The sequence below is a fragment of the Trichoderma gamsii genome (genome assembly GCF_001481775.2).
Source record: "Trichoderma gamsii strain T6085 chromosome Unknown Scaffold_50.2, whole genome shotgun sequence".
NCBI lineage: Eukaryota > Fungi > Ascomycota > Sordariomycetes > Hypocreales > Hypocreaceae > Trichoderma > Trichoderma gamsii.
Window position 1 is genome coordinate 85161 of NW_020171387.1, and position 20658 is coordinate 105818.

A 20658-nucleotide genomic window follows, 5' to 3' on the forward strand; every position below is an offset into this window, starting at 1 on the left:
ATTGATTACACACGCAGCCGATCTAAGTTAGTTAGAAGTAGGAGTAGCCCATACCTCATAATACAACCATCTCCAGCTCGTCCAGCTCGCTCAGCTATCTCTTGTTTCAATAAAAGCCCTATCAACAGCAGTGCTATCGATTTCTCTTCTCTCAGCATCCCGACCTACCTTCTACCCGCTCAATCGATCGATTGATACCTCTTGGCCATGTCCGGATACCCTGGGCAAGGCTACCACGGCGCGGGCCATCACGGCGGCGGTGGTGGCTACGGATACGACAACAACAACAACAACAATTACCCTCCTCAGCCCAGCTATAACGGCGGCGGCTATGATGGACAGGGAGGATACAACCAGGGAGGATACAACTCTGGTCCTCCCCAGCAAGGATACGGCGCTCCTCAGGGCGGCTATGGAGGACACGGCGGCTATCCTCCCCAGCAACAGTACAGCTCGCCTGCTCCGGGCGGTTACGGCGGCCCTCCTCCTCAACAGGGCGGCTACGGCAACTACCAACAGCCTCCGCCGCAGCATGGAGGATACGCACCGCCTCAGGGAGGATATGGACCACCTCAGGGCGGATACAACGGCGGCCAGCTCCATCAATATCCCGGCTCGCATCACCCGCCTCCAGGCTTCGATCCCCACGGCAATCCTCTCAACCCTCCGAGCGCTGCGCACGCGAGAGCTGGTCCGCCGCCGCCTTCTGCCCCTCAACAGTTTGGCCATGGCGCGCCGGCTGGCTATACATTCCAATATTCGAATTGTACGGGAAAGCGAAAAGCATTGTTGATTGGAATCAACTACTTTGGCAGCAAGGCCGAACTGAAGGGATGCATCAACGACGTCCGCAACGTGTCAGCTTTCCTGATTGAAAAGTACAACTATAAGCGCGAGGATATGGTCATTCTGACCGATGACCAATCCGAGCCCAGAATGCGGCCAACAAAGGCAAACATCCAAGACGCCATGGGCTGGCTTGTCAGAGACGCACAGCCCAACGACTCCCTATTCCTTCACTACTCTGGTAAGTAAAGCCTGGACGATATTACATGTAGTTTGTAGACTGATTTTTTATCGTTTCCAGGCCACGGGGGCCAGACTGAAGATCAAGACGGCGACGAGGAGGACGGTTCCGACGAAGTCATATACCCTGTCGACTTCCAACAAGCTGGACATATCGTGGATGATGAAATTCATTTCCGCGTTGTGAGGCCCTTGCAAGCGGGTGTTCGCCTTACAGCCATTTTCGATTCATGTCACTCGGCAACCGTCATGGATCTGCCCTATGTGTACTCTACCAAGGGTGTTCTCAAAGAGCCCAACTTGGCCAAGGAAGCCGGCCAGGGCCTCTTGGGCGCCATATCTTCGTATGCTTCGGGTGATATAGCCGGTGTGACCAGCAGCCTCATGGGCTTCGCCAAGCAGGCCTTCGGTGGAGATGGAGCTTACAAGAAGACGGTGGCTACGCGGACGTCGTCAGCGGATGTTATCATGTGGTCCGGCAGCAAAGATGATCAGACATCGTACGTGCTATGCTCTATTGCAATTTGCATTCATTTATTAAAGAGTCGAAATACTGACTCAAGTTTAACAGCGCCGATGCCTTTGTCGGAACTGAAGCCACCGGCGCCATGTCATGGGCTTTCATTTCTGCTCTGAAAAGGAACCCTAAACAGAGCTATGTCGAGCTGCTCAACAGCGTCCGAGAGATTCTCGAGACCAAGTATACTCAAAAGCCACAGCTGTCTTGCAGCCATCCTCTAGGTATGTTGATCTTGTAACTAACAATTCTGAATCTATCTAACATGTCGACGTAGATACCAACCTGATGTTTGTCATGTAATTTCGAATGCTGCCCCAAAATGAACTTCAACCTGTCTGAGCTTAAACTGCCTCGATAGAAAGCAGGATAATCTTGGATAACTCTGAAGTTAAACTTTTCTAGTTCAAATAAAGCATGAAAATTTAAGTGTTAGTGTATATTTCACAAGAGAGAGGAGCTGTGACATGAACTGATAACCCGTGTATGAAGCAGCATTGATGCCACATGTACGACGAGGATGATGTGCGTAAATAAGTGCGTCATCTTTTCTTACTTTTGATGTTGTGAAGATGACATTACCATGTCTTTTTGTAGCTTTCTGTGGTCTCTGTTTTATGGAGTTGCGGCTACTGCTATTGCCATTACTTGTAACTTATTGCTGGATCTACAAGGAGAGGAACTTCATCTCCTTGAATATGTTATTATTGTCGTCAGATTCAGATGTTGCCTTTAGTAGATGGAAAGCTACGTCCCCTCCGCCGTTCATACATTTGTTGCGCGCTTTCAGATATTCGCCGACGGCACACTCACACTACTAAATCTAGGCGAATACAAACAAAAGATCGCCGCTTCTCACACGGCAGGTATATCAAGACTGACACGCCATTCTGACCACAGTGTCAGAATATACATGTAACTTCATTATTTCCAGTATATCTTCCCCTTTATACACACAATGTCCAAAATAGACATAGAGAAAACGTTTGTAGTCCTCCCGCGGACAACAGAATGCGCATAAAAGAAAAGAACAATGCTCTCCACGGCTAACCTTCTAGCAGGCGTCGTTGACTTCACCAGTAAACGCGGCAGTGATCATCTCCGTATTAATTTCACTCTCGACTAGATCGAAATGAAGTGCTTGTCAAAAGACCTAGGGTTCAACCTGGCCATCCCTACGAAGGAAAATACTTTAGATGAACCAGGCAGGGACGTTTCGCCGAAAGATCATCACTTGATGAAATTTTTAATAGATCTATATCCCACCAGAAATGAGATCACACTTTGATGATGTGAAAAGGAGGCACTTCTTGCAACGGAGCGGCCAGTAACACGGCCTAAGCCGCAAGCATTATTGCCGTACAACTCTGCTCTCTGGCAAAGTATAGTTGGGCAAATTTGGAGATGTAATATAATCTTTATGAAATAGAGCAGCAACAGCTTTATCAGTCCTAGATATGGAGGTTGCCGCAGCGTAGAAAGGAAAAACATTCATGAATACTACTGCATTGGGCGATGGCACCATATCATACGGGTAATGGCGCAGGGAACTGCCACTTTGATGGGCATTTGGGTATTAAGGAGGAAGCTATATCGTATGCTATTTTGACAGCTGGGCACTAGTATCAACAACATGCATTTGAAGGTTGATCGGCTTTTCCGACACAAGAGGGATCAGAGAGGAGACAAGCCTCGCTAAACTCACATAAGACAAGTAAACGCCCCAAGAGTTGTCTCATTGTATAGCCTCTCGTCAATGCCGGGGGATGTTTAGAAGATCGTGTGCCATACATATCATAAGTAGTTACATTTTGTATACATATTCTCTATATGTGCCTACTTACATATTTCTTTGGTACAATAACATTGAAGGCACTATGACGAACCTTCATTGCGGAAACTCAGCGAATAAACTCAGCGAGTGCAGGCAAGTACGTATGGGTTTGGCTTGAACCATTTCAAATCTGATGTAACAGTAAACAATAACCAGAAGCCATCTCTAAATGTAGGCTTTGCTTATGCAACAATGCCATTCTCTTTGCCAATTTTGCCTCTCCATCCCGTCTATAACAATTATCCAATCTATATTATGATACACATTAGAAAGACCAGCTAGCTCCATAATGATCCAGTTGTAGAGCAGTGACTACATGCAGTGTATAAACAGTCCCAGTTGCGGGTAGCATCTCCTTCCTTCTATCGGTGTTTGCTTCGACAAGTCTTGATATGCTGCAGTATCAAGCGTATTGAACCCCGGCGGCTATTCTTAACTTTGTAACCACATAAACAGACATAAGGCACGAAAACATTGCAGCGTTTGTTGGGGTTCTCGATATGATCGCGGAATCCGCTCCTACGGCCAAACAGTCGCTTGCAGCGACATTGATATCCCAAGGTTAAGTGGGCTTTGGAGGTAATCATGTGCCGCCGATAACTGTCTGTAGACTTGAATAGTGCTTCGCACTCTGCGCAGTAGTTCGGCGTGCCTTGGTTGCGAGGAGACCCAGTGCTGCTCACTACATCGCCGACATGCTCTGTGTGTGAACCGGGTGTGGGTTGGTCTTGAATAAACGGTGACGCTAAGCTTGGACTCGGTGCGGCACTCAAGCTCGACGCGGTTGTAGGAGTTATCGGTCGCGGAGACTCTGTTCCAGGCGACTGAGTCTCATTGTTCGGAGGAGATTCGAGAGTAGTCGAATCGTCAACAACGAGAGCTGAGAGCACTGGAGTTAGCCCAAAGCCGCAATTTAAGATTGAGAGAGGTGCCTTGGTGCAGTGAAGGATATGATTACAGGTAGAGTACTCACGTGGATTGCTCTCTGGGTTGGATTCTACAACAGCCGCGCCATATCCATCGTTGTCCGACGCAACATCCAGCAAACTTTTGACTCGAGACCCATAAGGCCTGGATTCATCTTCCAACAAGACATTTAATAAGTGTTCGGCTTCGTCTTCGTCTTCTTCGATGGAAATGTTCTACATGGGGCGATAGAGGATCAAGATTATCAGCATAATGTGGTGCGAATGGGCGGATGATCATCAAAAGTGACACAGGCCCTACCATTTTCGATATCAGTCAGGTGTTACTAGTGCATAGTAGACCTTGAAATAGGAATGCATCATTCGAACTTAGAGTTCCAGTCTTTATTAGAGTAGAGTATTTGTGCGCTGCCCCCTTGGTACCTTCTCCTTTAATCCTGCTATCTTGACAGGAAAGAAGTACGAACAGAACCAAAGCCTTATTTTTCTGATTAGTGTTTGCATCCATAATTTCCGCTGCTTTTCATAATTACGGCAAGATAGGATAGGTAGTTACGAGCGTGCTTCCCCATGAAGTTAGCCACTCAAAATCGCCTTTCCTTTTATTTTTCGTAGAGAGCGGCACGACAACGCTTTAACGTGTGGACTGAATGGAGCATCACATGGCCAGAGTAGCAATTTAATAAGAAGAACTCTATACATGTAAACCGCTACAAAAATAAGGTAGTAAGCGCACCGCAGCCCCATGTGACGATGGTAACTCGTCGGAGCTACTTAGTGGCTGCGAGCTCTGTCGCGTCTGCGGACATGAGGCCGCTGCCGATACTGTACATGACAGCCACACCCAGCCACCCCTAGACTCCATCTGCTTTGTTTTCTAGTGGCATCGCCCGCAACCGGATACACTGATGACTTATACGCCAGATCCCACAAGGAACCCAAAGGCCAAGCAGAGGCATTGCAAGTGTAGGCGTCTTCACTCCCATCTTGAGTAGCTTGTACACTATTTCTAGGAATCTTATCAGGTGATGGAATCGTCGTTGGCTTATATTAGATACATCATTTTGAAGAGACTACCTATGGATCCACATTTATAAAGCTTCCTCATGTTATACGGCTCTTTTCAGTTGAAGCGGATGATGCAGAAAGCAAATTAAGAATCCTTTAATCAAGAATATCTGTAGTCATTTCACATCAAACTACATCATCTAAAAACCCGTCTTATTGTAACCAGTAACCAGAGAGTGTATCTCTAAAGACTAATTTCCCGCGTACACAAAAGACGCCGATGTTTTGGTCAACTCCTGCTATCCATCCCAATCTAAGTTCCCATAGCCATGAAAAAAAACAAGAGCAGTGAACGTCGATTGCAAATAACAAATAACAAACAAGCGCGGCTCAAATACCACAGGTACGCTTTTTCTCCGGCTCGGCTGCGTATAATTCCCACTCGGCTTCCAGTAGCGCTCCGGGTGTCATAGCTCATACGGCCTCTCATTGTGCCGGGGTCCCCACCTTGTCCCTCGACCAGTTCCCACATGTACAGTCGTAATTCTGTTCGTTTACCTACAGACATTCACCGAGCTCACACTGTCATCCTAGCCTGATGGTGTCACCAGCGCCGAGGAAGGCCTGGCCACTAACATCAATTATTGTCTTACGAGGACACCACTAACAAGGCACCGGGCACTAGGTGGTAAGCACGCTATTTTTTTTCGGTCGGCCTCGCTTGCGCTGTCCACAAGGCTTAATATGTTTTTGTACCAGAGCAATTGCGTCTGGGCTGTTGCTTTCTATTCGATATCCGCACGAGCAGATAAAGGGTACAGTAGGGTTGCAGGGCTTCTTCCGTTCGATATGTTGGAGAAAATTGTCTTTGCGGCCGGACGTATGCGTGCAGCAACATTGGAAAGCCGCCGGTCGATGGGCTCTTGTTGTTTCCAAATGCCGTCGAAGGTCCTTCTCGAGCTTGAAAGGCCTGTTACACTCTAGGCAGTGATACCGCCCGCGTTGGTTGTGCGGTGAATCGGCATTATTCACTGCATCGGAGTAGGTTGTGTATGATTCGGAGGCGGTTTGGTCGGGAGAGAATGGTAGCGCAGAATTCAAGTCTAATGTATCTCGAGAAGTTGTCCATAGCGAGGGTGTTTCCTCTTGAAGATGGAATTCAAGGGCGAGCGGATTGGGTAAAGTGCAAGCTAGTTCCACTAGGATTTGATCAGTACCTAATCCGTACTTACAACAGTTGACAATGCGATTTAAACGAGAGTGGTTGCTCACACAAACTGTGCCCAGGTTTGGACTCTTCTATTTCTTTTCCATGCTGAACCCCATATTCGTATGCAAGATCTTCATATATAAAATTTTCCAATGCATCATCCAGCCAGGCGAAGTCTGGCGGGCATTCAGCTTCGACTGGCAGCTGAGGTCCTACCATTATCAACAGCACTAGTAGGCGTAGATGCTAGTAATTCAATGGCGGGGCGTGTTAGAGCTTAATGTACATCATCTGATGGCTATTGTTTTCCTAATTTGAAAAATAGGAAAATGAAACGGAGTAGCGATTGCTGCTTTATAGATCTATAGATGTACAGGATCTATCTACCTTACTCATTTACCTGTACATGTTTGACGAAATATCTTCGCTGTCAATTCGCGGGCGAGGCCATTTACGAGCGCCGCGGTGCCTGCCTGACATGCATCGGGAGGCGAGTGGACCTGACTTTCCTTTTTTCCTTTAGTTGTGAGATGTGGGTCCTCAAGCGCATTACTTTGCATCCGTGAACGCTGGCTGGACGCTATTGGTGGGCAGGGATAAAATAGAAAATGCAGAGCCCAGAGACCCCCCGAGGTCCATTGCAGAGCAGGGTTCGGCCTGCTACAGTAACATTGAGGACTTGATACCGATGCCGTGCAAATAACATTTTGACAACTCTAGCGCCGCCATTAAATGAGATATATCAATCAAATGATCAAATCAAGATCATTTTTTGAATCATACAATCAAATCACTGGGCTGAATATTTTGATATAATTGATCTATATCAAATACCGGGCATGCAAAAGAAACTAAGCGTAGATAAGATAAGATAAGCTGAGACACTTATCTTATCGATATGATAAGATAAGAGAAGGCAATAAAAAAGGGTAGAAAAAGGGAGAAAAAGGGAAAAACATCCTAATAAATACATCAAATACATCTAAAATTTGACAGTGGGTACCATTCGTGATTTGTTCGATTTGACGCCAGCGCTGGTACAGTCACGATGCTACACAGCTCTTACACTATCCCCATTCGCATCCCACGCCAATAAACATATCAATATATCGAAACCAGATTTACCACATCGTAGATGCATAATCGGAGATCAATGTAGTGTCTGGATGCACGACACGTACATCCACGTCATGGCCCTCGTGCTCTTCGGTCAATAGGTACTGGGCAGGTACTGCTTCCTAGAACTTGGATACTTGTAGGATTCAGAACATTGTTTACTCTGTATCTTGATTGCAAGGAAATGCTTGTGGTTTTGAAACAAAACTTTTCATGTTGATTCAGACATCAACTACGCACTATTTACTAATTATAGTTTGCGACCAAGTTAAGCAGCATCTCACTGAGAATCTCACGTCTTTTGTTACACGGCAAATGGAGCACTGAAATCTCCAGCCGCCCGGAGTGTACGAAAAAAACTCGCATCTGTCCCGTGCTCCTTCAGCCGTCTCAGCCACATCATGACACTCAGCGATGTTAGCATCCATTTTAACCTCGTTCGTACTCGGTACATGCATTTTTGATTCTAGTAGACTAAAACGCGACCCTCCCTAGGAGTGGCAACAAAGGCAGAGAAGTGTATCCAAATATTGCTATCTACCCAGGTAGGTATTAATGTTATATATTCAATTTCACGGAAGCTTTTCAGCAACTACGATTTTCTTGCCCTCGCGCCTTGTAGAGAGAGAGATCCATTAGTTCTTCCGAATCTAGTTATCGTACGTTGCGTTTAGCAAATGTGTGGCTACATCTGCCTTCGCCGACTAACCACAGTCAATACTTTATATAGGTGTTTGGCAAATATTGCATTGCAGCCTTTGACCAGGTCTCCCTTCCCGCGTGCGAGGATGGCAGCGCGGCCGGGGAGGTTCATTTACTCAGGGGTGTATGGTCCACGGCAGAGGTCTGGGAATCTCCAGTCGCTTCACGCTCACCAATCACCCCTACCAATCACCCCCTACTGGCTAGACGGATGGAGCAAGGATGGAACTGGGAACTAATGCAAGGCCTGTTTTGCCGCGCCTGCTTATACGGAGTGCTTGAACACAATTGTGGTTGGGGACTGATGGCAATGAAGTCATGTAAGCACGTATGTCTTTGGGGGGGGTGGAACCCCGCAATCAGGCTGAGGCTGCTTCTCTCTTTTCCACTCACAATCATCTCCCGCGAACGCATTGATAAAGCTCTTCGGCAACCACGAGCAACACTGGGTCTGGATCTGGCTCTGAGTTGTCAGTATCTAGGTACTTCCTAGATAGTGCTCAGTGGCTCAGCTTCAGACTCACAACAGAAGAAAACGGTCTCTAGCCCACGAACAGCAATACTAACTGAAAGGGGGAAGGGAAAGGATCCCACTGTTGCCACTGCTGCCACTTTCACAATTACTGCCACGCCTCCTATTGATGTTGCTGGTTCATCATGCCAAACAGGCAGACAATGTTAGGGGTGCCGCATGCCTCTCGATGTGCACATGCAGTATGTACATACACTACGTGACTAATTGACTAAGCGACAAAGGCCGATTTTTTTAATTGGCGAAGTTGCATCTATTCATACTGCCATTACCTGCGAAGGCGCGTCTTCTTGGTGTTCCTATCACTTCGGGCCCATCGCTTCAATAACGGCTGAAAATTGAATCTAAGACTTAAAAAACTCACCATTTACGGATTTTGCGACAAGCAGCAGCTCTTTAGAATCATTCTCTTTTTCACAGATAAGTGCACGTACCAGATCAATAATTTCTACAAATCAGTAGTATTTCTAATATTCCTCTTTTCTACTGTTACTCTACGCAGCCGATTCTACTTAAGCTTAAAATGAATCCAACATGATCACATGTAGAGCGAAGGCCAAGTGTGACTACTACATCCTATCTCTGTGCACCGATACGACCAGATTCTTGAGAGTATGAAGTCGGCGCATACAAAGACGCAACTCAGTCGACACAGCTTGAAAGAGGTTGGCAGACGGAAAGTTGAAATAAAACTAGAAAATTAACAAGAACAAGGAGAAAAAACAAGAGCAGGAGTAAGAAGAAAGAAAAGCGGTAGAAGGTGTCAACCTATCAAATAATCAGGAAATCACAAAATCGGGAGTACATGAGAGCAACCATTTCGGGACCCTTATATGCATACTTTTTCCGAACAAAATTACTCGGTATAGCCGTCGATTGCAACTAACCGCAGTGGCAGCGAATTTCCCCAAAGGCGCTCAGAACAGCCTTCTCCCCTCTCCTCTCCCGAGTAAATTTTCGGTAATGTAAGACCTTTCGCTCAGGTCGGCTCCTGTAGGCCTATTAAGTTTAACTGTCATTCGATTGTCGGGCAGTCATGCACGCATACAAGTAGTCTATTAAGTCGCACGCTACGCCTTGCGGGCTCAAGCCTCCAATCAAGAAAATAGGCCTTCATATCAGTAAATGGTCATATGGATACGACGCTGGAAGCAATATGGGCCTGAGGGATTGGGAATCTCTGCGACAGCCACAGTTGCTATTTATATAAAGGCATACCCACACCGTACTTTTAGCTGTCTAGGTTCTGTTCTTCATTCTCTACTCATCTCGGGAGAACTGTATTGGAATACTCCTCTTCCAATAAAAATATTTCATGTCCCATCATTCTTCTTGAAGAAATTCGTCTATCACTTCTATCGGTTCAACGCCCAAAGCTCCTCGAACCTAAAGATGGCTGAAGCTTCGGACGCGAACAAAAAGCACGATGAGTGTAAATAGTACTAGGACCTTGAAAGATGTACTTATGCTAATGCACACATCAGCCGAAAATGAAGTGCGCGCCCAAGCTTCAATCAGCCCTCAGATGAAGCATTGGTTATCAGAGTCTGATAAAGAGGCGTCGTGGACGCCCCTTAGCCTCAATACTTCCTCAGCCGGACATGTTGCTGCTGGTACTGCGATGGAAAGCGATTTAGAATATATACTAGATCATACTACTACCCAAGCTCATACCAATGGTAATAGTAATACCTAAAGATGGGAGCAACCGTGTTAGAATTAGTGGTGGCGGGTGAATCAAATATTATCTCATGTTGTTGCTGGAGACTTGTCGCAGTGAATTTTGCCCTGAAGGTCTCCTTCTTGTGCCTGATTGCCATTTCTTTAGTTATACACCCCAAATCCTACAGCCAAATCATAGAGCATTTCTGTTCGTCTTTGACTTCTCCAGTCCATGAGACGCTTGAGGTTACTGGCTTCTGCCATTCAACAAGAACAAGCTTCATAGGGATGCCACTGAGAATGCTGCGCCCGCCATACAGCTCCTCAGACATGAAGGCGAATCGCCTAAAGTCAGCTGGGTCTCCAAGCCTGTCAACCCAGGAACAAATGCAAGTGTTTCGAGAAATTAACTTTAAACAAAGTTTGCACGTGGGAATATATATATGTGACTCAACTGCCTTTCCACCCAGCCTGAATTAGACGGCGAAGTAGTCGCTTCTTCTTAGAGTAATGCTTAGCTGGGGCTATTTTACAACATGCCAGTATAGAAACAAAATGTAGTCAGCCATACCTTTCTGCTTACTTACTGATCGAGTGAGTTTCTGCCCGCAACAATGCTCAGACGCATCGGCGGTTATTATAGTTCCAATCAAACGCGTTAAAAATGCCGTAGAAATGTACGACAGCTCCGAGCACCACGAAACTGTGGAATATCTGATGAGAGGCGCCCCAAATGTCGTACTTCTCGGGTTTTCGAGACTCTGGATAGTGAGTCTAGTTACGCTTAGCAACGAACTTCAGCAGGACGTTTAAAAGCAGAGATGCTTACAACGTAAAAGAAAACCCCTGTCAACATTGCAACACCTTCAAGATAGTAGTAGCGAAGACCAGCCTGCTTATCAAGCTGGGCATATGGAAAGATAGTAGCAGCATGTATGATGGGCGCAAAAGCAGAAAGGCCAGTAGCAATAAAGGTACAGACTCGTAACGTCCGCCACTTGTGACTCTGAAATCTGGAATTCACAACCACGATACCAGTGAGTAGTCCCAGTGAACCGATCTGATGGCGTAGTAGTTAGCATCAAGAATTATCTCAAGCACGGGCAAGCTGCGGCATACCATCGCCCAGTAGAGTTTCTGTAAGTGAGGTTCGCAGTAGAAGCCTATGTAAATGCCAGAGATGAATGATCCCAAGATCTGGACAACAATAGTACCATAGTCGAACCGTGCCCATAAGCTTGCGTATGCCTCAGAATGACACAACAGCATGTGATACATGGACGAGATTCCAAAACATAGGATACAGGTTGATAAGTATATGTGAAAGACCAACTGATCTCTCCATGACGCATTAGGGTAGTGAGAGCTGAAGTATGCTTGTAGGCCATAGTTGCCTACAATAGCAATCACCGCCGGCACCAAGTGAGTGTAGATGTTGGCAGTCTCATTGTGAACATAGCCCAAACTCTCAAAGCATAGCTTAACAGAACCGATGATGGGGCGATAACCGGTATGGATAAAGCTGTTGTGGCCATACCAGGGCGGAACTTCCGCGGAGGTCAAAAGGCGCCGCGTAGTCTTGGGCACTTGCTGATGGCTATTCTGGTTGTCGCTGTCAGCATCGGAGTCTATACCACCGACGCCGATCGGAGATAGGCGTCTATACAGAGCCATATAGATGCTGTGCGAAAAGATCTAGTAACAAGAAAGAAAGAGAAACCACAGAGAGAAGAGACAGCGATAGCCGAGGGGCAGGAGAGGATATAGTACAAGAAAACGTGGTTATCATGTAAGGCTAACGATCAGCACACGTGTGAGAGGGGTGGAAACAAAACTGGAGAAAGTTGCAGTTGCATAGCTTTATGAAGGCTCAACCCTGGCAAGGATCCAGTGGGACTCAGTTATTAATAGACGGCAATAGACATCATTGGCTCGACAAGTTCTTATACACGTATTTTGAGATGTTTTGACGATATCCGACTGGGGTCCACGGATAAACAAAAATGACAGCAATGGCGGGTGGTAAGATACTAGTTATTCGGATAAGGCTCTTATTGGTTAAACAACCCACACTTGACTGCATTTGGGCGATTTTACGCCTTCCTGTCTTATGATTATGCCTATTCTCACAACTTCAACTTGTGTTATTAGCAGAGCCTTCGGCCCTTCCAGAGTTGAATGGGCTAAAAATAGTTGAGAGCCTCAATGACAAGGATAGCTCCGAGTCCTATAGCCTATCTTGGCATCATAACCTATGCTCGGCATGTAGTATCGGTACTCAGAAATATGTTAACCTAAGCTTAGAGCCCATAGCGGGAGAATAGGCGATGAGAAGACTTCGGACCTAGGGTCAGTATTCAGGCCGATTTGCTTGGGAGCTTCCGTGGGCCTCAATGTAAGCCGGCGCAGTTATGAGAATTGTAGGATTATATGCAATACACGCTCCTTGTGTACTGTGTCCCAAAATGGTCTCTTCTATGGCGTCGAGTTCAGAAACAGCTCGCTGTCTTAAGCAAACATGGGTTCCAGTACAGATATCAGAGTCAACGGCTGGAAAATGTCCCCAGATGGCCGAGGAACTATGGTCATACTTTGGACTTGCATTTTCACCACTTTTCTCTGTACCTTTACCATCCTCTGCCTCAACCTACCTGCTAGAAACGAAAGCTCACTTCATATCCAACGTCGTAAGATCTTATGGATGGCCATGCCAGGACAGCAGATTGCCCTAGCTGGAAACTCCAGAGAGTCTCTACTTGTGCCTGGCCACTATGGTCTATGCATTCGTGCATCTCACCGGGTGGAACTTCAAGTTCCTATCTCAAGTCGAGCAGATCCTCTGGCGGGTATCGAGCTTGATATTGGTCGGTACGACAGCTCTCTTCTGGGTCCTCGAAGCGGGTGCTATTTTGCAGCGATATGGCAGCAATCGAAAACTTTGGACCGAAGTGTTGAGAAAGGAGGACAAAAAGTCAGACGTAACAGTAACAGTAGTTGAGGATGCATTAGTCGAGTCGCGAGCCACGCCATCGAAAGGCGAACCGTCTACATTAGAGCCTCGACAGCAGCTTCTGCAACAGCGCGATGTAGAAGAAGATGAAGACCCGTGGGCCCCAAAACAGCTTCCTCTCGTTTGGGAGTTTTGGAGTATCCTCTCGGATCGCTCTCATCTACGCCACGGCGAGGGCATATATCCTCGCCGAGCCATTGCTTGGCTTAAGATCAATGCAGGCGAGGGCGTTTGATACGGTTGATGTAGGGTAGAACAGAAATAAACGATAAAGAAAGAATTGATAAATTGAAAGGTGACTGAAGCTGGTTAATGTGTTTGTGTCAAGTTCAAGGTGGGCGAAACGGACCCCGCAATTCGATACATGTAGTGAGATGGTGTAAGCACTTTAGCTCGGAGACTTGGCTGAAAACTCGAATATGAATGTTGCTTCCTCATCCTATAAATCAGACTATTCATCTACTATAATCCATTACATCTATTATAAATCATGCCAAAAATAAAAATCCTAGACGGCGGTCTCGGCACCTCTCTTGAGCAAAATCACAGCGTCATTTTTGGCTCCGACACCCCTCTTTGGTCCTCCCATCTCCTCGTTTCTAATCCCTCAACTCTACTGCAGTGCCAAAAGGGCTTTGGAGATGTGCCAGTAGATGTCATCCTCACAGCAACATATCAAGCCTCGCTTCATGGCTTCGCAAACACCAAAACCGCCGACTTCCCAAAGGGCATTGATACTTCACAAGTGCCTCAATTCCTCGAAACCGCTGTGAAAATTGCAGAAGAAGCGAAACAGCCAGCATGTGCTATCGCATTGAGCATTGGACCTTACGGTGCATGTATGGTCCCAAGTCAGGAGTACAGCGGCGAATATGACGCCGCTCACGATTCCGCAGACTCTCTGCTTGCATGGCACCGTGAGCGCTTAGAAGTATTTGCTCTGATAGAGGACATTAAGCAGCGTGTCCAGTACATCGCCCTCGAGACAATTCCTCGCCTCGACGAAGTCATCTCTATGCGCCGCGCTTTGAGTGCAGTTCCGGGCCTCTACCCCGGCTTGCCATTCTGGATCTCAAGCCTATTCCCCAACGAAGATGAAAACATACCGGACGGGAGCTCCCCGGAAGATGTCATCCGCGCCATGCTAGACCCTTCTCTCGCAAAAGCGGTGCCATGGGGCGTAGGAATCAACTGCACAAAAGTATGGAAGCTCGACTCTTTGCTACGCCGCTATGAAGCTGCCATTAGGAATCTGCTCCAAGAAGGAGTCATAACAGACTGGCCTTCATTGGTGCTCTATCCCGATGGGACAAATGGCGAGGTATATAACACAACAACTAAGCAATGGGAATTACCCGAAGGCGCCGAGCGAGAAGATAGGATTCCGTGGGAGAAACAGCTTACAGAAGCTGTGCGGGCTACAGAAGAGAGAGGGAAGTGGTCCCAGATCATTGTAGGAGGTTGCTGCAGGGCCAGCCCGAGTGATATTAAGAGACTTCATGGCTGTATCAATGCTTGAAGGTAGAATCATTAATAATATCATAGGTGATATCCTTTAGCTATAGTATTACCGCAAATGCCCGTCTCAGAATCCCAGACTCGAGATGTCAACGCTCAGTGGCTTCCCAGACAACATCTCAGCAACTACCTTTCCAGTCCCCAAGCTCAAACTAATACCCCACGGCCCATGTCCAGCCGCAATGAAAACACCCCCTTCCTCTCCCTCCTTTAAACTAGTATCCTCTGCAAGCTTTTCGTCCGTCAATCTCGCAATATACGGTGTTCCCCTGACAGTAACCGGCCTAAAACACAACCCCTCTCGCACAATCTCCAAATCCTCTCCGCTCGGAGTCACAATCAGGCGCCGCGCAATGTCTTTCAGCTTTTCTAAAGGTTGGCTCATAGTAGCCGCCTTGAGAGCAGGCTCAGGCACTGCAAGTCCAGGGCTATTCACTCCAGCAACGTAAATTTCTCCGTTGGGTCGGGAGTATATCTCTGGCGAGTGCGCATCCATCGTCGTATAGACGGAGTGACAGGTCGTTACTTTGCTGGGAGCCTTCAAAACGAGGGAGTGTCCGCCTAAGCCTCCGATGGGAATATCGATGGAGAAGCGATCCTTGAACAACGTGTTGAAGACTTGGGGTGTCCAACTTCCCGCTGCCAAAAGAACCTTGATAGCCGGTATCAAGGTCTCTTCCGATGTCTCTGTGTTTTTGATGACGACTCCAGAGAGTTTGCCATTGATGTCAGTTTCCAGGCGCAATGCCGCAGCAGGATTGTGAATGCGAACTCCTGCAGCCTTGACTTTTTCCAGCAAAAACTTGCAGAACAGCAATGGATCCCTGATTCCAGTCATCATGTTAGCGATAGAGTCTTCCCACAAAAACAAGTCCAAATAAGATGCAAATCCTTACACAACCGCCGTCCCACTCCCATCATCAATCACATTCACAGAATCACCTTCCACTCTTCTCAACCAATCCGGCACTTCGCCATCTCTATGCTCCCTCCTCGCCTCCACAAGTCCAGCTCTACTCGTCCCTTCCAACAACCAGTCCTCTCCTCGTTTGCCACCTAACAACGGCCCATTCGGCTCATAGCTCACCGTCACGCTCTTCGCATACGCCCATCTCTCTCTGCCATTCTCATCCTCGGCCAGCTTTTTATGCTCTTCAAAGCTCAGCTCGGCCAATGGGACCAGGTTGGGACGAAACCAGTCTTTGGCCAGGAATCCTCCGGCATAGCCAGAAGCAGATGAGAAGAGCTCCTGCGCAGAGTCGACGAGATGAATTGTGGTGCCTGGTTGATGCTGGCGGAGGTAGAAGGCCGTCGAGAGGCCAATGACACCACTGCCGAGGATGACTGTGTGGGCCATTGTGTCTTTTTGCTTATTGTATTAACAAGGATATAAACTTCAAATCATCGCCATGAGTCGTCTTGATCTCATAACATTTACAATCAGCTTGCAGAAGCAATTGGCCGTCTCGACCTCCGGCACCGGCCGTCTTATAACTCGAGCCGGCTCAAGCCGTGCAGCTTTCCAACTCTCGTCAACGGCTATAGATCTCCAATAATAGCCCCTCCTTTCTCTCCACAGACAATGCCGCCATCGGCTGAAAAATCATCCTTCCTTGGCGAGAAAAAAAAATAATCAACTCAGGAACCGTCTCTTTTTTCTTCTTCTTAATACTGAACTACTGCACCCTATTACCCCCAATTCTCCGCAGTCATGACTTCTAAAGTATTCATTGTGACCGGCGCCAGCAAAGGCCTTGGCGCAGCCATCGTCCAGCACCTTTTGGCGCAATCACACAAGGTCGTCGTCACGGCACGGTCCGAAAGCCCGCTGCAGAAACTCAAAGAGGCGCATCCTACCCACGTAGAATATGTCGCAGGAGATATCACAAGTGAAGATGCAAGTTATAGATTTTTCTCTTTTTTTTTTTCTATTTTCTTTTTTCTGCCTTTTTTATATATATAGTTTTTTTGCATCAGACGTCTAACAAGTCTTCCAGATTGCTGAGAGGTTAACAGCACTTGCCGTCAACTCATTTGGTAAACTCGACGGTGTGGTCATCAACCATGGAGTTTTGGAGCCCAAGAAGTTTGCAGACGAGTCGATACAAGACACCAAGGCCTTCTACGATGTCAACTTGTTTAGCTACATTGCCATGGTAAGACATCAAACAGTATCTAGCATCGGGTGGCTGCTGACATAACATGCCATAGGCCAGAGCTAGTCTGAAAGAAGTCAAAAAGACCAAAGGCTGCATTGTCTGGGTATCCTCAGGCGCGGCTCTCAAGGCCTACCAAGCGTGGAGCACCTATGGCTCTGCCAAGGCGGCAGTCAACTCTATGGCCGCTCACCTTGCGGTGGAAGAGACCGACGTCACCAGCGTCAGCTTCGGGCCAGGCCGAGTCAACACTGACATGCAGGCGGTCATCAGAGAAAAGGGCAAAGACACCATGGCAAAGGCGCAGCACCAAAACTTTGTCGATGCCCTCGAGCAAGGTGAGCTGCTCAGGCCTGAGCAGCCAGGCAATGTCATTGCCAAATTTGTGGCCAACCCTCTGCATCAGCTGAGCGGACAGTATATCAAGTAGGTGCACCGTCCAGTATTACGATGCCAATTGCTGACAGTATGTAGCTGGAACTCACCTGAGCTGGCAGCTTACCAGGAGTGATTTCCTAAAACTTGTTCGCATTAGCCGATGGTCAACGCAATATAGATGTAAATAACAATGTGAAGGGATAGATTTGTAGTCAGTCGAAAGATGAAAAGCTCTTAATGATCTCCACATGAAGATTCAGTATTAGCATGGAATATAAGTTTTTTCATCACACAAATCACGGTGCTTGAACCGAGTAAAAAAAAAAAAGCAATAAAAAAATGCGCCTACCTTGTGATTTATTGACCCCACGTTGGCTCTTTAACGCCATGCCAATGCTCATTCTTAGAACTTGCCAACTGTTAGTCTCAAGTACAGACTGCTCGTGGCGTAGCTTGAAACCAAAGTTGGGCACTTGTTGGTTCAGGAGAGTGTGTCCGCAGTATGTATTCTCGGAATTTGATAATACTTTACTTGGTACATCACGATGTGCCATGGGTGTCGAACAAGGGCGGAGGCGTTCTTACATTTTGAAGCCTGAAAAGTTTTGCTGCACTGCCTGGGAAGTACTTGTTAGCCGCTGAAGCTCAACGAATAGCCCGCGATAAAGCAGAAAACGAAGCACAAAGTGTAGATCAGAAATGTCTATTTGGCTAAGACGTGTCTGTCAGCATGGAAGGCTTGTCGGACCTTCTCAGACTGGGGCGACAACATATTTCATCAGGAAAGCAATTGGGGCTGCCGCGTGTCAAAGAGATGCTCCTTACCTGTACAAACGGGCAGCGGCAGCAGCACGCGCAGTGCTGAAGACCAGAGATGCGCGTGAAGCTCAATCCGAGCTTGCGCAGAGCTCTTCTTGCTGTCTTCGCTGCCAGAGAGAAAAGGGTTGAAAGAAGGAAAGGGTTTGGAAAGCAAGAAGCTCGAGCTAATAAACTTTTTTTTTTTTTTTTTTCTATAAAAATGGCCCGCGCTAGGCAAGTCCCACTTGTACTCCATACCTGGTGAAATGCTGCAGCACGTGAATTGAGCCCCCCTTCCAAGCCAGTCAGCGACGCAGCTTCAGTGGGCTGGGTCGGTCTCTGGCACGCGCCGCGCTGAGGGCCAGCAGAAGCGAGACGCCTAGGAGGCCCTGGCCGCGCCCAAGTACAGGATCTATGGGCGATATAAGTACCCCGTACCGCTCCCAGTTTCCCTTATAACAGCAGCGGTCGCCCCACTAACAAACCACCTGGCTGGAAACCATTCAATTCATCATCCATCTGGCTGCGCCGAATATCATCGTCAGACAGAAAGCCTATTCACGCTTGACGTGCATTTATTTGGCAGTCGCAATCATACATGATCCGCCTCTTTTAATCTCCCTTCTCCATCTTAGAAGCATTCCCTTGCATCCATTTTTATCACTTGTAACTCTCCGCCAAAGCCGCCTTTCACTTCGCTTTCAGGCACTATCGCGTCTAAGCCGGAGACCTGACCTCGCCCTTTTTCTTCAACATGTCGGATCATGAGTTTGGAGGTAAGCTCGGCTTGTCCATTACAATGCGGGCGCTTTCTTTCTCCTTCTCGTGCATTGCCCTCTGTACCAAAAACAATCACAGCCGTGAACCACCACGTCCATCGGCCGTGCGTCACTGCTTATTATCTCACCTTTCGCTGTGCTGGGCCAATAACACCGATCCTTGGATTTCATTGTTTGTGTGCATGAAACCATACAAACAGCGGATCAAGGCCGCCTTTTCCTTTACAAGACCTGGTTCAAGCCTTTTCAACCCCTTGAATTGTATTTGCACCTTCTATCTTCGATCTGCATGCTTCCTCGCCTTCTCCCCCAGCCTCTCATCTCATTCTGCTTCTATACACAGTCTCCCTCCCAGAGCATTCCGTATCACCATACACAACATGTCAGGATATGACTATGACTACTACATGGGCAGCTCGCCCTCAAGCACCAGTACCCAATCGCGAATCTGTGCACAACGAGAGAGATCACTAACTTTTTCTACAGGAAGCAACGATGACTTGTCGCTCCCTAAAGGTACGACACACATCTGCCGCACATTGAATATCTACCAAAGCTAACCATGTACTAGCCACGGTTCAGAAGATTGTGAGCGAGATATTGCCACCTCAAACAGGTGTTTCGTTCGCAAAGGAGGCTCGCGATTTACTCATAGAATGCTGTGTCGAGTTCATAACTCTCATCTCGTCCGAAGCCAATGAGATATCCGAGAAGGAGGCAAAGAAGACCATCGCCTGCGATCACATCACAAAGGCTCTGGAGCGGCTGGGATTCTCCGACTACGTACCAGCCGTTCTAGAAGCCGCAGCTGAACATAAGGAAGTTCAAAAGGTTCGCGCATGTCTCCCACATCTACAGATTCACTTCCAGGTACAGCTACGCTAACACCCCCACAGGGACGAGAGAAGAAAGCGGACAAATTCGCTAACAGTGGCATGTCCATGGAAGAGCTCGCTCGTTTGCAAGAAGAACAGTTTGCAGCAGCTAGGGAGCGCCACACATGATGGGGTTTGTTACGTTGATATTCAGTCAGGAGGGCGTCAGGTGGGCATTGCTAGGCGTTTATATAAACAGGTTTACGAGGGTCGGTCGACAGGTCAGACCCTGCTTGGGGGCCTTTTGGGAGAGGGATTCGTTTCACTTGCTTTTTTCTTCATGCTACAATACAATATTATGATTACGCTCGCATAGCCACTGAACCGATCATTCTGCTTGATATCCTCGACTCCTGATGCTGGCCCTTCGTCTCAGTCCACGCGTTGGGGCTTATCGATAACAAGGGGGCTTCAGTGATGTAACATTAGGCTGCTTCTCACATGTTACAGCCCCACCAGTGGTCTGTTGCCACTACCTAGAATTGATTGATGCCTACCAGGTATCATCGATCTCATCACCTCATTCAACTATAAAAAACTGCATCTCAATCTTTACAGAAAAGATCTGAAAATCCGTCACCATAGGTCGAAAACATCGCCAACGCCACAAG

At 47.4% G+C, this 20658-nt stretch overlaps 7 protein-coding genes across 7 annotated transcripts; 5 read left to right on the forward strand and 2 right to left on the reverse strand.

Annotated features, from left to right (window-relative positions):
- Positions 1 to 207: 207 nt before the first annotated feature.
- TGAM01_v209705 (hypothetical protein) lies at positions 208 to 1846 on the forward strand (the record flags this gene model as incomplete). The annotated part of the gene is made up of 4 exons (XM_018807664.1): positions 208 to 1027; positions 1088 to 1526; positions 1598 to 1767; positions 1821 to 1846. 4 exons carry the CDS (start codon positions 208 to 210, stop codon positions 1844 to 1846), a joined length of 1455 nt encoding a protein of 484 aa, XP_018659149.1.
- Positions 1847 to 11151: 9305 nt separating this feature from the next.
- On the reverse strand, positions 11152 to 12207 carry TGAM01_v209706 (adiponectin receptor protein; the record flags this gene model as incomplete). The annotated part of the gene is made up of 3 exons (XM_018807663.1): positions 11152 to 11307; positions 11363 to 11593; positions 11653 to 12207. 3 exons carry the CDS (start codon positions 12205 to 12207, stop codon positions 11152 to 11154), a joined length of 942 nt encoding a protein of 313 aa, XP_018659148.1.
- A 1097-nt stretch (positions 12208 to 13304) lies between these two features.
- Positions 13305 to 13778, forward strand: TGAM01_v209707 (hypothetical protein; the record flags this gene model as incomplete). Its single annotated transcript, XM_018807662.1, has 1 exon — positions 13305 to 13778. The coding sequence occupies one exon, from the start codon at positions 13305 to 13307 to the stop codon at positions 13776 to 13778; it is 474 nt and encodes a 157-aa protein (XP_018659147.1).
- A 255-nt stretch (positions 13779 to 14033) lies between these two features.
- Positions 14034 to 15062, forward strand: TGAM01_v209708 (homocysteine S-methyltransferase; the record flags this gene model as incomplete). The annotated part of the gene is made up of 1 exon (XM_018807661.1): positions 14034 to 15062. The coding sequence occupies one exon, from the start codon at positions 14034 to 14036 to the stop codon at positions 15060 to 15062; it is 1029 nt and encodes a 342-aa protein (XP_018659146.1).
- A 66-nt stretch (positions 15063 to 15128) lies between these two features.
- TGAM01_v209709 (hypothetical protein) lies at positions 15129 to 16418 on the reverse strand (the record flags this gene model as incomplete). Its single annotated transcript, XM_018807660.1, has 2 exons — positions 15129 to 15885; positions 16168 to 16418. The coding sequence occupies 2 exons, from the start codon at positions 16416 to 16418 to the stop codon at positions 15129 to 15131; spliced, it is 1008 nt and encodes a 335-aa protein (XP_018659145.1).
- Positions 16419 to 16772: 354 nt separating this feature from the next.
- On the forward strand, positions 16773 to 17728 carry TGAM01_v209710 (hypothetical protein; the record flags this gene model as incomplete). Its single annotated transcript, XM_018807659.1, has 4 exons — positions 16773 to 16922; positions 17059 to 17217; positions 17273 to 17643; positions 17692 to 17728. The coding sequence occupies 4 exons, from the start codon at positions 16773 to 16775 to the stop codon at positions 17726 to 17728; spliced, it is 717 nt and encodes a 238-aa protein (XP_018659144.1).
- Positions 17729 to 19552: 1824 nt separating this feature from the next.
- TGAM01_v209711 (hypothetical protein) lies at positions 19553 to 20057 on the forward strand (the record flags this gene model as incomplete). Its single annotated transcript, XM_024550623.1, has 2 exons — positions 19553 to 19688; positions 19744 to 20057. 2 exons carry the CDS (start codon positions 19553 to 19555, stop codon positions 20055 to 20057), a joined length of 450 nt encoding a protein of 149 aa, XP_024404633.1.
- Positions 20058 to 20658: the final 601 nt, after the last annotated feature.